The following is a 15,686-nucleotide window of genomic DNA, read 5'->3' as shown; positions in this document are numbered from 1 at the left end:
GTCTTTGCTGTCCCCCTGCCCCTACCAGGGAAGAGCTGCCATCTTCCTTTCCCAGCAGGGGACTAGGCACAAGAACAGGGAAGGTCAGGGTTAGGCACACAGGTTCTTTTTACCAAACTGGAGCAGAAGCCTGGGTACCTGGGAGGGTCTGCACTCACGCTAAGCATCTCCATGCCAGAGTGTGACAAAACACCCAGACAGATGGAGACTGTGGGAGAATAAAGCGCTGTTTCCACTTTTTAAACAAAAGTCCCTCATTTTCACTGTGCACCAGGCCTTGCAAATAATATAGCTGTCCCTGGTTCCAATGTCAGTCCTCCAGCCCAGCCCCATGGTGGTCTTCGGAGAACCACAACAGGCCTTCATCATTTGCTCAGGCAGTTTCCCAAGGTAACACACAGCTCAATGCTCCCAGTGGAGGCTGTGTCCTACACACATCCTCTCTGACCCCTTCTGTTCCCCAGGTCTCAAAGGAGGGGTAGGCGGGGAAGGGGGACAGGAGGAAGCATAAAGTGCTTATGAATAACATATAACCAGGTGGTTTATTGCCATCCAAACCGGTGCCCCTCCCGCCACAGACCACCTGTTGGCCCTAAAGCTGTCTCTCCCATTAAGGGAACTGGCCAGGTCCCAGAGCCCAGCAAAGCTCTCAGAGTGGGCTCTGGGTACTGGGGCCCCTGCTCCTGAAATGGAAAGGGGGCTGTGATGGCCCCAAAGGATGCTGCTCACCGTCACACTACGGATGAGCTATTCATCTGCACTGTAGGACCAGGGGTGTGTGGGTGTCTGCGCAGAGCCGGTGGAGAGATCGGATGGGTTAATGAGAAATCGGTCGCAGTGAGAGGTACATGGGTCACCTCCTTCTCCCTGCACCACTCAAGCAGGGAGATCAAGATTCCTCAGCAGGGGTCAGGAGCCTGTGGGGTTCCAGGCAGGCCTCAGAAGTTGTTATCAATGTTCCAGACGTCTCCTCCAAGCGCGTTGGCTGCCCCCTGTAACGTCCAGGTGAGCAGGGCCAGCTGGCGCCGGAAGCGGCTCTCCTGGAAGCCTAGAGCCTGGGACAACTTGGGGGAGGCCCCGGAACTGTTGGAGCGCAGCAGCTGCAGGTGGTCGAGCAGGGCGCCCAGCGTGTGGTCTCCATGGCCCAGAAAGATGTGTCGGAACGGGAAGTCGGCCGGCGACACGTACTGTGACAGCAAGTAATACTCCACCTGCACCAAGAGGAAATCAGGTCGGGGTGGGGACCCTGTGCTGAGGGCGAAGGTGCCAACCACGCCTCCCTCCAGCAGTTCCTAGCCCACCTGGGGACCCAGTGCCTACTTCAAAAATATTGTCCAGCGGCTTCCTTAAGTCCCACCTCCCTTTAGCTGTCCAATCATGAGCAGCCATCTCGTGACGTCACCAGTAGCCGGGGAGGATGCCTCCTCCTGCTGTGCTGGGTTCTGTTCTGGTAGTTCTATGCCCAGCGCCCACAGCTGCGTCTAGATCGCCCCAGTCGCCCTCATCCATTCACGCACCTGCCCAAAGCCTCCTGCTGCCCTGCCGTTCAACACCGCACTCCCCTGTCACTCTGCCCTGCCTCTGCCAATGTCCGTAGAGCAAAGGTCAAGAGACAGCCCAGTCCTGATGAAGCACACTGTCACCCTCTGCCACAGTGCTGTTCCCTCTTTCCCCAGATGCTCTCACTCCTGGTCATTCTTCCACCTTTCTGACCCCATCTGTGGGCAGATCTCAAGGTGTGATCTCCCTCTATCCTTCTTTACCTATAGTCCCACGTTTTCAGCCCTGGATGGATGTTAAGAGTCATCCAGGGAAGGTTTTAAATCATCATTGCCTAGGCACCACCCCAGAAAAAAACATAATCTCTACAGGGGACCTCAGATGCTCGAATCTTTTCAATGTATTTGCACACAGAGCTCATCTGTCTCTCAGTCTTCAAGGATCCCTGTGGGCACACTGCCAAATCTCCTCACCAAATCATCCACTGGAATCCTGCCCCACAGGATAGGGGCCACCTGGACATAGCCCCACTCACATACTAGAGCCAATCTCTCCCAAAACCTGAGCAAGTAATACCTGAGCAAGGTATAGCTCAGCGGGGGAGCACTTTTCTAGCACTCCTGGAGCCCAGGGGCCAATCCCTAGCACCACACAACAAAGACAAAAACCCTGCTTTATGTCCTCATTTTGCTAAGAGCCTTCCCCAGAGCCTGGGCTCTCAACCTTGCAGGTGAGTGTGGGGTGGGTACAGGCTACGAGGTCAGATCACCTGGCCCCAATTTCAGCTCTATCGCTCTGTGTAACTTGGGTAGTTATTAGTCTCTCTGAGCCTCATTATCTGCATACAATACTAGCAACCTCACTGGGTCTAGGAAGTTCTATTAGGCAAAATGAAGTAAAGCCCCTAGCACATGGCAGCTTCTGTTCCCTTAATACCCTATTTTTCCATCCGAATGCTTCACATCAGTCCGTCCACCTGCCATCCTCATCCAGAGCTCAGCCTTCTCAACCTCATTCCCTTCTCAGCCATTTACTCTCTGGTCAAAATCCTTTCTAAAAACTCCACTTTGCCCATATCATCTGCTGGCTCCAGATTTTCCTGATGCCCAGAACCAAAATCCAAACTTCTTATCCTGGCTTTGGACGCCTCCCACTGTTGACCCCTAAGCCACTCTCTGCGTTGCCACTGTCTTCCTCAGCCCCTCTAAAGGGCCTCTATTCCGGCTCTGCTGGCCCATGCCCTGTTTCCAAGGATGCCAGACCTGTTTTATTGCCACACCCTCGTTCTGGGTCTCTCCACCCTGAAATGTCCTCTTTTCTTTGAACCAACTGAACTTCTGCCTGTTCAAGACCCAACTACTCAGCCCTGCTACTGTAGCATGAAAGCAACCACAGACAATATGAAAAGCAATGAGCATTGCTGTGCTGCAAGAAAGCTTTATTTACAAAGCAGGCTCCATGCTGAATGTGGCATGCTGCCTGTAGGTTGCCAATTGCTGGTTTAGAGCCACAAAATTCCTTGGGTCTAGCACAGCCCTGTATTTCTGGCTCTTAAGTCCTAGTCTTTTCCTTCGCCTCCCTAAGCCTGAGTCACGTTCCGCACACAAAAGTGCTCTTTATCCCTTGATGGGGGCAGGGGTTCGTCCTTGGAGTCTAAGGCATCAGAAATTAAACCAAGACCTATAAATGAGAACAAAACATAGCCAATCTCTTGGATCGCCCCAGGCCCACGTATATCTCAGTGGTGGGGACAGAGGGAAGTGGAGAATAAGGGATCAAGAGAGAAGGAAGAGGAGATCCTGAAGGCAAGGAGAATGAGCAGGAAAGACAGGTTTGTAAACTGAATGAGTGACGCCAAAGGACATGGGCATTGGCACACCTGTGCACATGTGGCGTACACTGTTGGCTTCCTGTTCACCCCACACTTGCTGAGGATGATCGATCCTGCTTCTAATTTTACCCTATAGACCTTTTCCCTGAGGGATTGCATTCTTACGGTGAGAAAATGGAAGGATAAGAACTGGAGACGGTGGACCTCCAAGTATTCAAAGCGACACAGGAGGGATTAGCGTGGGAATCAGCGCTTAACTTTTACTTGACGCCTACTCCAAGCAGCCTCCCATGATTCCACCCACCTCATTATCAGAAGAGAACGTTCCACCCTCCCAATTCTTTGGTCTTTGGCACCTCCCAGGCTATAACCCAGTGCCCCTTGTACTGTGGACTACGCTTTGTCCCTCCAAAGGGGCGGGAGAAGTAAGTGGGAACTGGGTTGGTCCCGCCTGTCCATTTCATCACTCTGCAGGGCCTGCCTCTGTGACCCCGCAGCTCCTCCAGCCTGGCTGGTCTGTGAGCACTATGTCCACAACAAGGCGCGCCGGGCGGACAAGAGCAGCCAAGCGACGTGCACGAGCTTGGAGAACAGCGCGTGCGCTAAGGCAAAGGCGTCTGCGCTGCCACCGGAAAGGGACGGGACGGGCGGGGCCTCACCCGCATGATGCGCACGTTGTACATGCGCATCAGCCTCTCGTCCCTCTCCTCTGAGCTGTAGATCTCCTTCCGCAGCTTCTCGGCCGCCCGGATGTAGTCTCCCCGCGCCGAGTACACCCACTGCAGGGTCAGCCCGCGGGCCTGAGGGCAAGGCGCGGGCTGGGGCCGAAGGCAGGGACCGGGACCCCGGCCTAGGATAGGGTCCAGGTTCCTGGGGACAGAGCTGGGACCCTGGGCCTTGCAAGATGGGAGAGGTATAGAGGGACAGAGGACTGGGGATAGGAAGCAGGGAGAAGACCCTGGACATTTGAGGTTGGGATAGGACAGATGCCTGGGGCTTGGAAGGTACCGGTTGTGTCCTCGGGGCTAGGGTGACTGGAGGCAGGAGTCAGAGGACCTAGACTCCAGGGACTGAGGGGCTGGACCCCCTGACCTAGGCAGCACCCTATAAGGATAGAGCACCCCCAACCCCCAGAGGCTGGGAGCAAGGTTGGCATCTTGGACCTTGAGGTCCCCAGAGAATTCGTTGAGGCTGCCGATGTGCCGGAGGACCACGTCCCCATAGCGGCCGAAGTCGAAGGGCAGCAGGTGGTCGTGGCTCAGCCGGATGAGGAGCTGCCCAGCGAGCTGGGCCACAGCCTGGGCCACGGCGGGCAGTCGGCCTTGCAGCATCTTGTGCAGGTTTTCGTATGTGTCTTCCTTCGTGTGCAGGAATGGGTACGCCGGGTCATCCTGCCGGGACAGGGAGGGGCTAGGGCCAGGGGCGTGGTTCCCACAAGCCCAGAGACTGATGCCCTGGGGCAAGGCCGGAAAGCCTCACCTCCAAGAAGGAGAACTCCACCGCAGGGACCCCGGCAAAGGCCGTGAAGGAATAGGCGCTGCTGTCCATGGGCAGCGGCCGGATCCTGGGGGCAGGTAGGTTGGGGGGCTCCGTGGGCTCAGGCTCCTCCCAACCCCCTGCTTCCCACCCTACCCCAACTTACACCTCGGCATCCCAGCTGGGATTGGTGAATACCACCTGCTCATAGAGAGTCTGCCCACTGTGGTTAGGAGAGTCCACCTGGGGGCAGGTGGGGGCGTGGTCAGGCCCCGCCCCGCCCCCGCAGTTGCCCCTCAGCCCTTCTTTCTGACCCATCTCTTGCCTGCTTCAGGATGTTCTCAATGAGGCTGATCAGCAGTGGGCTGGTCTTGGCATGGAACTTGTCGTCCCCTTGAAGAGAGGGGAGGGGAGGTATACCAGGTTTAGGAATGGGCCCAGGGGCCAGGGTGGGCCTGAGGGGGTCGGGTGGTGGCATTGCCCCAGCTCACCCAGCACTGCGTTATCCAGGCTCACGTAGGCTACAGCTTTGAGGTGCAGCACACTGAGGTAGCCCTGTGGGTGGGGGAAGAGTATGGAGAAGGAACCCACGCCATACCTCTCCCCACCCCCTGGCTACCTGCCCGGATCCAAATCACCTCCAGCCACTCTGTGGAGCCCACACTCCCAAAGTCGCCTCCATCCCAGCTGATGAAGAGAAGACTTCTGCGGGGCCGGAAGCCTGCAATGAGGGGACAAGAAGGATGGGCTCTTCTGGGAACCACCAAAGATCCCCCTTTGTCTTCCTCTGTCCTGGTCCCCAAGGGGTCTCCTCTTCCTTCTCACCAACCCCCATCCCAGCCCATCTTTCCCTACATCTGCCCTGACTTGACAATAATAGTGATGGGGATGATGCTATATATGGAATTTCTGCTTAACTTTCCACTCAGACCCAAAGACACCATTATTTCATTTTTAGATGAAAAAATAGAAGTGAAGTGACTTGCTTAAGGCCACATGCTAGGCTGTGGAGGTGCCAGGTGTGGAGCCCAGGTCCCAGTGACCTCCCTCTGGTCTGAGCTCCCAACTGCCTTTCTGCCCCACCCCTGCAGCTGCACCTGACAGCTCTGCCCAGCCCAGGCCCAGGCCCTGACCTTACCATTGCTCACCATGGAGGAAAAGGTCCGCACCAGCTCTAGTAGTATGCCTGTCCCCACAGCTGACTTGGCTGCTCCTGGGCCCCATGCATCTCTCTGGGCCCCGATGACAACATAGTGATCTGGAAAGGATGTGTTTGGTTCCCATCTCTTACACTGGAAGTACCCAAAATCTTTCCCCCGCACCCCCACTCCACCTCCTGCATCCTCACCCCAGGCTCATCACAGGCCTCCTGCACCTCTCCCTGGTGCTTATCTGGGTGCTTAACAGGGCCATACTCTTCCCCAAGTGTCTGGTGCCCTATTCTCCAGGTCAGCAACCTACTTCAATTCCCCACCATCATGAAGTCATATTTGGAATAGTCACCCAGCTAACTGGACCTCTTTTATGCTGAGTCTCAGTTATAAATAACCCATCCATCCCACCTGTGTCTACTCACCCCCCAGGCTCAGGAGCTTACTCCCCAGCAATGCTGCCCATTCTGTCTCTGGTCATGAGGGTTCCTCACTGCAACCCCCATCAGTCCCAGTTCAGCCTCCACTTGCCAGTCTCCCTCCCCTGGATACCCCTCCTGTTCCCTCTCCAGGGCCTCCTACATCTGCCCTGTATGGCAGGGGTTATGAGCAAGGGCTCTGTTCCCACAAGCTGTGGGTGCTGGGCAAGGGAGACCCACCTGGCTCTGCCAGGCCCTCAATGCAGCCAAAGATGTTGCTGATGGGAGTGGAAGTTCTATGGTTGTTGACCTCTAGGTGCAGGCCTGGCCCGGGGCCCAGTCGATAAGGGGAGCCTGGGAGGCGCCCCTGCCATTCCTGAGGGGCCACAGGGCCTTTAAGCTTCCTGGAAAGGGATAGAGCAGAAAGGGTTAGAAGTGGCAGAGAGAGCTGTCCAGGCTACATAAGAACCCAGAGATCCCGCTTTACTCTCTCTCCCACCCTTGGCCTCCAGGTCTCTGCCTCTGTACCTCATCTGGGATGGGGGTAGCGCAGCCAGGGCAGCCTTGGGCAGTTGTACAGGTTGTGCCCTGCTCCAGGGTGCCCAGCAGAGATGGGTTTTGAAATCTAGTGAGAGCTCTATTTGCTAAATGCTGGACCCTAGTAAAACGTGTCCACTCAGAAAAGGAGTCTCCTTTTTTCTAGTTTGCATCCCACTCTCTGCCTCCCTGTCTCCCCTCACCTTAGCAGGTGGAAGGCAATGTCTGCACTGATGGGCTGGGCGGGGATACTGGGGAGGCCAGAGGATGCCACTGGAGGGAACTGGGTTTGGTTGAAGGAAGGGAAGCCAGGCGTATAAGGGTCACCAGTTCCCAGATGCACCTGTGGTAAAAGAGTGCCCATTCTGAAACTGGGCTGGGCTAGCCCCATTTCCAAGGACCTGTGGCCTGGACCTCAGGAAAGCACTACTGGCTTCCCCAGACTCACATGTCCATATACAGCCCGGTGGCTGGACAGGCTTGGCTTGTGTGGGTCCTGGGAGAAATCTGCTGGGTCAGGGTATATGAGCACTCCTTTGGCCCCAAAGTCCTGGGCACTGGCCACCTGGGGGAGGGTAGGAAAGCAAGGAAAAGTGAAATAGTCCCTTTGATCTGCTGCTGACCATCCTTAATGGGCCCTCCGTGGCATCTGCTGGCCTATCAGAGGGCCACAGTGGGTGTGCATCCTCGATGCGCCCCCTACAGACTCTAACCCCCCATCTGATGTCCAGGAACCTCCGGATTTTGTGGCCACCAACATTTTTTTTTTATTCTAACTTGTCATATATGACAGCAGGATGCTTGATCTTTCCTTTCTCCTCCTTTTATAGCCTCTAGAAGCTTCCCATGGTTAGGTCAACCCCTGGGTTTCCCAGCCCGCACGCTCTGCATGCTGCCGGATCCAAGGACCCTTACCTTCTGGGCAAAGCTGGTCACCCCGACACGCACCAGCAGGAGGCTGTCGGTTAGCTCCACGCCCCTGGCCCGCAGGCCCTGCAGGTCTTCCGGTCGCCCGTAGTGGGCGTACACCAGCTTTCCCTGGGGACGCCAGGGACCATAAGGCTTGCTGCCCGCATCTCTCCTCCGCGGCCCCGGGAAGTACGCGCGCTGCTCCGCATTCTGGGGGTGGGCAAGAGGCGCTCACCGTGGCGTTGCCGGTGGCGCTGTAGGGACAGTAGGCGTCGGGGTCCTCCAGCGGCAGCTGCTCCCCGGCCCTCCCGGTCTCGTCGAGCCAGCGCAGAGTGTTGGGATGAGCCCTGAGGAGCAGGGGAGGTGATTGTCTAAGCGCACCCCCATCGCGTGTCCCCGCCCTGCCTCCGCCCCGCCTCCGCCCCGCGCACTCACCGGTCGGGGAACTGCAGCCCCACGTAGTGAGTGTCTGTCCACACGTGGTCCAGCTTCTGGCGGGAGAGCGCTGCAACGACGTCCTGAGCCAGGACAGCCATCCCGGGGGAGCCGGCCACCCGTTGGCGAAGGCTGGTTTCCCTGAGTGGAGAGAGGTGAAATTGAGGCCCAGAACAGGACAGAGGTGGGCCATCAGGAACCTGCAGGAGTGGGAAGGAGCAGAGAAGGATGCCAGAGAAGTGGGGTCATCCCAGGGTAGGGCCAGTGAGGGGCTAAGTTTGGGGACTCTCCTTATGATTGGTTCTCTCCCATCACCACCAGGACTCTGCCCCCAGCCTCTCCAGGGCCTCCTACTCGACCTTAGCTTCCCATAGCCAGGGAGCCTGTCCACCACCCCTTAGCTTCTTCCTGGCTGTGACCAAACTCCTGGATCCATGTTGCTTCCCCCTGCATGTGGGGCACGGGGGCACTGCCCACAGGCACCTGCAGAGGCGGGCCTGTGTGCCCAGGCAGCAGACCCTGTTTTGCACCTCCTCCTCCACCTGGGCCTCCTGGAGACACTGCATCAAGGTTGGGACACTTAATGTTGAATCACATGGTCTACTGCAGACAGCACCTTCTGTCATAGTTTCCACCCACAGATTGTCACCTTAACTCTTACTGCTCTTCCATCTCACCTCTGTCCTGGGCTGTCCCTGGCTTACCTGTCATCTGGCTCCAACTGTGCCCTCTGTGGCAAACAAAGTCCTGTCCCCTCTGATGATCACAGAATACCCCTTCTACATCTGTCCTGGGCAGAGACCTGGCTCTTAGTTGAGTCCACAGAGGGACTACAGAGAGCATGGCTCAGTTCTCATTGCCCTGGGTTTGCAGTGAGGTGCTCCTGGTTCTCCATTTTGATTTCTGACCATTTCTCCTGGGTGAAACTCTCTTCTTATGGAAACCCAGCCATCCAGTTCTCCAGCCCTTCCCTCCTCACTGTTGGTAGCTTCTGACCAATCATCCATTCTCATTGAGGCATTTAGCTTATCATTCCCCTCCACACCTCACCATGGTCCCCAGTGCTGCACTGCATCAGAATCTCTGTGGATGAGACCCCTTAGTCTCTGCCACCATCTTCAGCTCTCATAAGGACCACGATGGTCCATGGGCTCAAGGCCATGTCTTTCCCCCCAACTCAGTTCCCATCCAGAATCTCAAGTGCTTGTTTGGAGTTGCACCCAATCAATCAATGGGTACATAAAATATGGTAATTGTACCGGAAGTCCTGTGTGGCAGCAAGGAACAATTGACTACACAGCAATAGAGACAGAACTTTAAAACATTGTGTGAAGTTTAAAAAAAAATCTAAATTAAAAACACACTAACCATAGCTATATCTGATTAATGGGTCTTGGAGTGATTTTGTAAAAACTTTTATTTTTCGGGGCTGGGGCTGTGGCTCGGTGGTAGCATACTTGCCTGGCATGTGTGAGGCACTGGGTTCGATTCTCTGCACCACATATAAATAAATGAAATAAACATCTATCAACAACTAAAAAAAAAAGTTTTTTTTTTTAAAAAGAACTTTTATTTTTCCATGTTGCTTAAGTTTAGAAATAATTTTTAGCCGGCACAGTGGTGCACACCTGTAATCCCAGTGACTTGGGAGGCTGAGCAGGGGTATTGCAAGTTTGAGACCAGCCTCAGCAACATAGTGAGACCTTGTCTCAAAAAATAAAAAGGGCTGGGGATGTAGCTCAGTGGTAAAGCCCCTCTGGGTTCAATCTCCAGTACAAAAAAAAAAAAAAAAAAGCATTTTACACAAGCATTGTGTGTGTGTGTGTGTGTGTGTGTGTGTGTGCGTGTATATGTTTAGGTGCCAGGGGTTGAACCATTGAACCCAGTGCCTTATACATGTTAAGCACACACTCTACCATTCCCAACATTACTGTTTTAAAAGACCTACACATACACATAAAACAACATTACATGTTGGGTCTCATCCCTGGGTATCCACAAGGGATTGGTTCCAGGACCCTTACAGATACTAAAGTCCACTGATGATCAAGTCCCTTACATAAAATTGCATAGTTATATTTGCATATAATACACATGTATCCTCCCAGATACTTTAAATTATCTCTAGAGTATTTATAACACCTAATATAATGTAGATGCTATGGAAAGAGTTGTCATACTGTATAGTTTAGGGAACAGTGATAAGAAAAACATCTTTACATATTCAGATGAAGATTTTTATAATGAAACAGCCCAAAACAGGGCTGGGATTGAGGTTCAGTGGTAAAGCGCTTGCCTAGCACATGTGAGGCACTGGGTTCAATCCTCAACACTACATAAATAAATAAATAAATAAATAAATAAATAAAATAAAGTTATTGTGTCCATGGACAACTAAAAATATTTTAAAAAGGAAAAAAAAAAGTCTAAAACAACGTTTGCAGCCCTGGAGAGCCAAGTCCAGGTCCGTGCTCCGACCCTTTGCACATGTCATTTTGGGGCCTGAAATGATTTGCCACCTACTTTTTTCCTGGCATACTACTCATCCCTCAGATCTCAACTGTCAGTTCTTCAAGGAATCCTTCCTGGACCCTCAGTCTAAATTGGGTCCTCTGATAATGGTCATTTGTCACACCCTTTACTTTTCTTTCAAAGCCATGATCCCAGTAATGATTATATGGTCATGAATGTGACTGTTAGTTTCCTATTGATTTCCTCCAGTGGACTGCAAGCTCTATAACAGGAGGATCAGACTGCTTTGGTCTCTGTGATGTCAGATGTCCACCAGTTCAGCTTAGTACCTGTCACATAGCATGTGCTAAAAAATTTGTTGGGTAAATGAATAAATGACTTCATCCATGTTACCACCAACACAATTCCCTGGTCACTTCCTGGCTCTTCTCATTCGTTACCCAGAACTCCATCTCTGGAATATTTATCCATTGAGGATTTACTGGAAACCACAAAGTACCAGGCACTGTGGAAAGTACTGCAGACTCCAAGAGAAACAGTGAGAGTTTATCAGATCCGACTTCAAAGCTCCAGAATCCACTCTCTGACTAGACCTTTTCAGGCTCCAACCAGCTCCCTTACCCTTGCATATCTGCTCCTGAACCTAGGCAGTCCGGATTGTCCAGTTTCTCCACGTCCGTCAATTTCTCTCTCTGCTTTCCCTCCCCTCCTAGCCAAACTAGAGCCTCGCATCAGCTCATCGCCCTGCCCCGAGATGCCACCCTCTCCTCCCTGCCTGGGATGGAGCCACAGTGCTAACCATGTTCCTAGGCCTGTCAAATCATCCACCTCCTCAGCCAGTCCTGGGGCTGCCAAGTGCTGCTCAAGAAAACAAACAAATCCCTCAATGTTGTAGAGGCCACAGATTTGAGGTCTTTTAGCAAAAGGAAAAAAAGTACTTTCCAGTGTATCAAAAACGTAATAACATTCCTTGATCAAGTTTAAATGAAGAAATCTATGAATACAAATTATGATGTAAATATTAAAAAAGAAAAATCATGTGGTCTCTTCTTAGTACATAAATAATAATAATAATAATAATAATAATAATAATAACAATAATAATAATAAAACTCCAAGGCTGGGGTTGTGGCTCAGCGCTCGCCTAACATGTGCAAAGCACTGGGTTTGATTCTCAGCACCACATAAAAATAAATAAATAAAGCTGGGCATGGTGGCACACGCCTGTAATCCCAGTGCCTCGGGAGGCTGAGGCAGGAGGATCTCAAGTTCAAAACCAGCCTCAGCAACAGCAAGGTGCTAAGCAACTCAGTGAGACCCTGTCTCTAAATAAAATACAAAATAGGGCTGGGAGTGTGGCTCAGTGGTAGAGTGCCCCTAAGTTCAATCCCCAGTACCAAAAATAAGTAAATAAGTAAGTAAGTAAGTAAATAAATAAATAAATAAATAAAGGTATTATGTCCAACTACAACAAAAAAATATTTTTTTAAAAAAATTCCATACTGTTTTTCCTTTCCTGATTATTACATAATATCAATAAAATAAAATAAAATAAAATAAAAAGGTCTTGGGCTGGGGATGTAGTTCAATGATAGAGCAGTACTTGGCTAGCATGTGTGAAGCCCTGAGTTTGATCCCTAGTACTGTAAAAAAAATAAAATAAAATAAAAAGGTCTTAGTAAGCTAAGAATAGAAACTTCTTTAATTCAATTTTTTTGGGGGTATTGGGGATTGTGCTTAATCACAGAGCCACATCCCCAGCCCTTTTTTATATTTTATTTAGAGACAAGGTCTTTCTGAGTTGTGTAGGGCCTCACTAAGTTGCTGAGGCTGGCTTTGAACTTTCGATCCTCCTGCCTCAGCCTCCTGAGCCTCCTAGGATTACAGTGGTGCACCACTGCAGCTGGCCAATTGAAGTTTTTGAAAGCCATACAAAGTCTGTAGCAAATTTCATACTCAATAACAAAGTATTATAAAAAAATTCCTATTAAAATCAGGAAGTAGGCTAAGATAGCTACCATCACCAATATCCAAATTCATGCTGTCTCTAATGCAGTAAGAAATGAAAATGACATAAAACATACAAACATCAGAAAAGAGAATATGTGTCTCTTGCTTACTGCAATTTATATTATTTACTTAGAAATCCCAGGAGGACCCACTGAACATGATTCCCAAACAGATGAGGGCCGTGGGTGGGTTGACCTCTTCTCTGGACCTAGCTGGGCTCCTTCCCCTAGGGTGTAGGGACTACCTCACAGGAGGAGAGACACAGGCCTATCTTTGCTGCACCGTAGGCCTGCATAGTCTGGCGGGCATCCTCCCGCACTGTAGTTGGGGGTCTGTCCCTACAAAAGCATTCACTTTTTTTTTTCCTTATCTCCTAAAACACTCCTCCTCTGAGTTCCACAGAGCTCCCTCCTGCCAATTTGGTATCCTGGCCCCCAGGTACAGCACGCAGGACCTTTCTGGGTTTGTCCTGCCTTATATTGACCCTTCTCTTCTCATTAGCTAGCATCTTCATCTCCAAAATATGCCACCCTCAGAGACTCAGCCCCCTGGAGCTCAGCTCTAAGTGCTTGCCATCCTTCCAATGAACCAAGAGACCAATGAAGCAGGTGGAAGAACTCGGAGGGGACCAGACACCAGACACCAGGGGCCTGGACAAACAGAAAGGGAGGCCAGTCTGAGAGGAGAGGACACTGAGGACCAGGAAGGGGGCAGGCTGATCTTACCTGATGGTGTCTTCCAGGCGCCCCTCCCCCAAGAGCCGCAGGAACATGGCCTGGAGGTCGCTCCAGTACAAAGTGCCCTGATGGGAGTCCAGGCCCAGCTCATAGTTGCCATCCTCACTGACCACCAACAAGGAGTCCCCACATGCTTGACAGGACCTTCGGAAGGCCACGTAGCCGAGAAGGAAGGCTGGTGGGTGGCAAGATGAAGAGATTCTCCTTGTGCCCCTCTGTGGACACCAGAAATCTCCCCCAGTCCAGGCCCTTCACTGCGGGGCAAGGGCATGACTCACCCCCAGTGAAGATCAGGAGGGCAGTCAGGACCAGGTAGGGGGCAGCCCTTCGTCCTGCTGCTGCCCACGGTATGAGGTTTGGCAGCCCAGCTCTAGAGCCCGGGGACTCAGGGCCCCTCAGCTCCATGGGGCAGAAGTGGACAGGTAGCTCGGCCCCCTCCTCCCTGTCTTCCTCTTCCTCCTCCAGTCGCCTTTGATGGGGGCCTTCCACACGTTTGTAGATGGTCTGAGAGCGTTGTGGGGACAACTGTTGCTGTGGGGGACAGGGCCAGCACGAGATAAGGGGAAAAGGCCTGGGGGAAGAGGAGGGATCTGGCAATAATGGTGTTTGTGACTTTGGGGTGCTGAATGAGCACCAGGCAGGGAGAGGAGCCTGAAGGAGGCTGGAGGGGAGGAGCCAGAGGGGAATAGGAGGAGGAGGGAGAAGGGTCAGGATGCTGGTCAGAAGGGGTCGGTTTTATGGGTTGGGGGTGCCAGGGGACCTGATGGAAGGCCTGAGGTATCCTCCAACCCCACTCGTCTTACCGCTCTCTGGAGTAGACCCCAAAGCCGCTCCATGCTTGTGCCCCCTCCTGAGCCCTGCAGGCTACAACACCCCCCCCCAGTGATAAACCGTTTGTGGGAGCCCCCGAGGGCCCCTTATCAGCCCTGGCAGGCAGTCTGAACTCAGGCCAGTTCTCACCCCTCCACACACACAAGGGTGGGGGCGTAGTCCTGGCCTCAGTCCAGCCTTCCAGAGGGCCCCCAGCCCAGGCCAGAGGACAAGGGGCTACGCCTCCCCTGCCAATCCCTCCACAGCAACCTCCTGCCCCCTTGCTGCAAAACAATCAATATTTATTTTACCTTGGAGCAGACTTTGGCCTCTTAGTTCCCGTCAGGGGTGGGGGAGGGGGCTGAAAACCAGGGAGAAGAGGATATGGGTACCTCTCCTGTTTCCAACTCTCCCAGTGACCTTAATCCCTTCCTAAACCCTTCAACCCCATGCAAAATTCACCATGAAGATATCTGGACCAGGTCCCCTGAGGCCCAGGCTGCTGTCCCTGCCCTGATACTGCCCTAGTGAATCCTAAGCTGGAGACACTTGGGTCAATTGACTCAGGGTTTGGACTGGGCATGTGGATGGAAGTCTTTTTGGAATTAGGTCCCTACTGACTACTGGGGAGGGAGGCACATGGGTAGGGTAATGTGGTCAGGAGGGACCAGTGAATATCCAGGATAGGGAGGCTGGAGTCAGGGTCAGGGCCCACCAGTCATTGGGGGCGTCCTGGCCAAGGCTGGCAGAGCAGCCTGATCTTGGAGAAGTTGTAGTCCACCCTGGGTGCTGGAGCCTCTTTGGTCACAAAATGACTTAAATTAAGTGGATTCTATTAGGTGGGTCTGAGACCTTCTAAGAGTCTAGTGAAAGGCCAGATAACCTCACCCAGAAACAGATCACAGTTATAAATAACTAAGTTTTTCCTAAATTTCTAGTGGTGGTCGCAAGTGTCCAATCCCAGGACTCCAGGATACTAGCCCTCTGTCCAGGTCAGGAACTCCCCTGGGAAACCTCAGCTCCCATCCAGGCCCACAGAGAACCCTAGTCCCCGACCCACGCCTGTCAAAGCCAAGAGACCCTCTATAGCCCTGGCTCACCTGGGGTATAGGTCCTGGGGAATTTGAGCGCTACTCTCAGTTGACCCAAAGCCTGTGCTGAGGCCCCGCCCACCTAGGCCCCTCACGGGTCCCGCCCAGGCCCCGCCCCCATACTGGACCTCGCCTGGCCCCGCCCCCACCACATCCGCCTCCAGCAGCCCCTGGACTCGAAGCTCTGCTGGTCATTGGATCCTCCCTGAGTGGACTTCTCGGGGTCGCTTCCCCTCAAACCTGAGGAGTCCGTGGCTCTTGAGGCTGTGTCCGGGCGCCCACCGTCGGATCTGGATGAATGTAGGTGC

General features: G+C 52.9%; 1 protein-coding gene across 2 annotated transcripts; it reads right to left on the bottom strand.

Annotated features, from left to right (window-relative positions):
- Window positions 1-15,409, bottom strand: Tfr2 (transferrin receptor 2). Of its 2 annotated transcripts, XR_003302992.2 has the most exons (21): window positions 15,388-15,409; window positions 14,599-14,648; window positions 14,281-14,341; window positions 13,756-14,008; window positions 13,466-13,652; window positions 8,259-8,399; window positions 8,059-8,170; window positions 7,830-7,952; window positions 7,363-7,479; window positions 7,118-7,257; window positions 6,618-6,781; window positions 5,946-6,065; window positions 5,446-5,528; window positions 5,299-5,362; window positions 5,133-5,200; window positions 4,974-5,050; window positions 4,811-4,895; window positions 4,495-4,722; window positions 3,991-4,131; window positions 730-1,211; window positions 1-62 (listed from the first exon to the last, which is right to left on the bottom strand). XR_003302992.2 is itself a non-coding variant. In XM_026413153.2 (20 exons), exons 3-20 carry the CDS (start codon window positions 14,311-14,313, stop codon window positions 939-941), a joined length of 2,409 nt encoding a protein of 802 aa, XP_026268938.2. In that variant the 5' UTR covers window positions 14,314-14,341; window positions 14,599-14,648; window positions 15,388-15,409; the 3' UTR covers window positions 524-938. The 2 variants fall into 2 exon arrangements, 1 of the variants encoding a protein (XP_026268938.2); XM_026413153.2 differs by lacking the exon at window positions 1-62 and having other exon boundaries at window positions 524-1,211.
- Between the last annotated feature and the right edge of the window lie 277 nt (window positions 15,410-15,686).

This window comes from Urocitellus parryii, chromosome 9, assembly GCF_045843805.1.
Source record: "Urocitellus parryii isolate mUroPar1 chromosome 9, mUroPar1.hap1, whole genome shotgun sequence".
Taxonomy (NCBI): Eukaryota; Metazoa; Chordata; class Mammalia; order Rodentia; family Sciuridae; genus Urocitellus; species Urocitellus parryii.
This window is presented reverse-complemented; position numbering and strand designations above follow the sequence as displayed.

What these genes read in the sequence shown, in the direction of transcription:
- Tfr2 (XM_026413153.2), bottom strand. Translation starts at nt 14,313, where the DNA reads ATGGAGCGGCTTTGGGGTCTACTCCAGAGAGCG. An exon ending in GCGCCACCGGCAACGCCACG is followed by an intron (nt 7,953 to 8,058) that starts GTGAGCGCCTCT and finishes TGGCGTCCCCAG; the next exon opens with GGAAAGCTGGTGTACGCCCA. An exon ending in TGGAGTTCTCCTTCTTGGAG is followed by an intron (nt 4,723 to 4,810) that starts GTGAGGCTTTCC and finishes CTGTCCCGGCAG; the next exon opens with GATGACCCGGCGTACCCATT.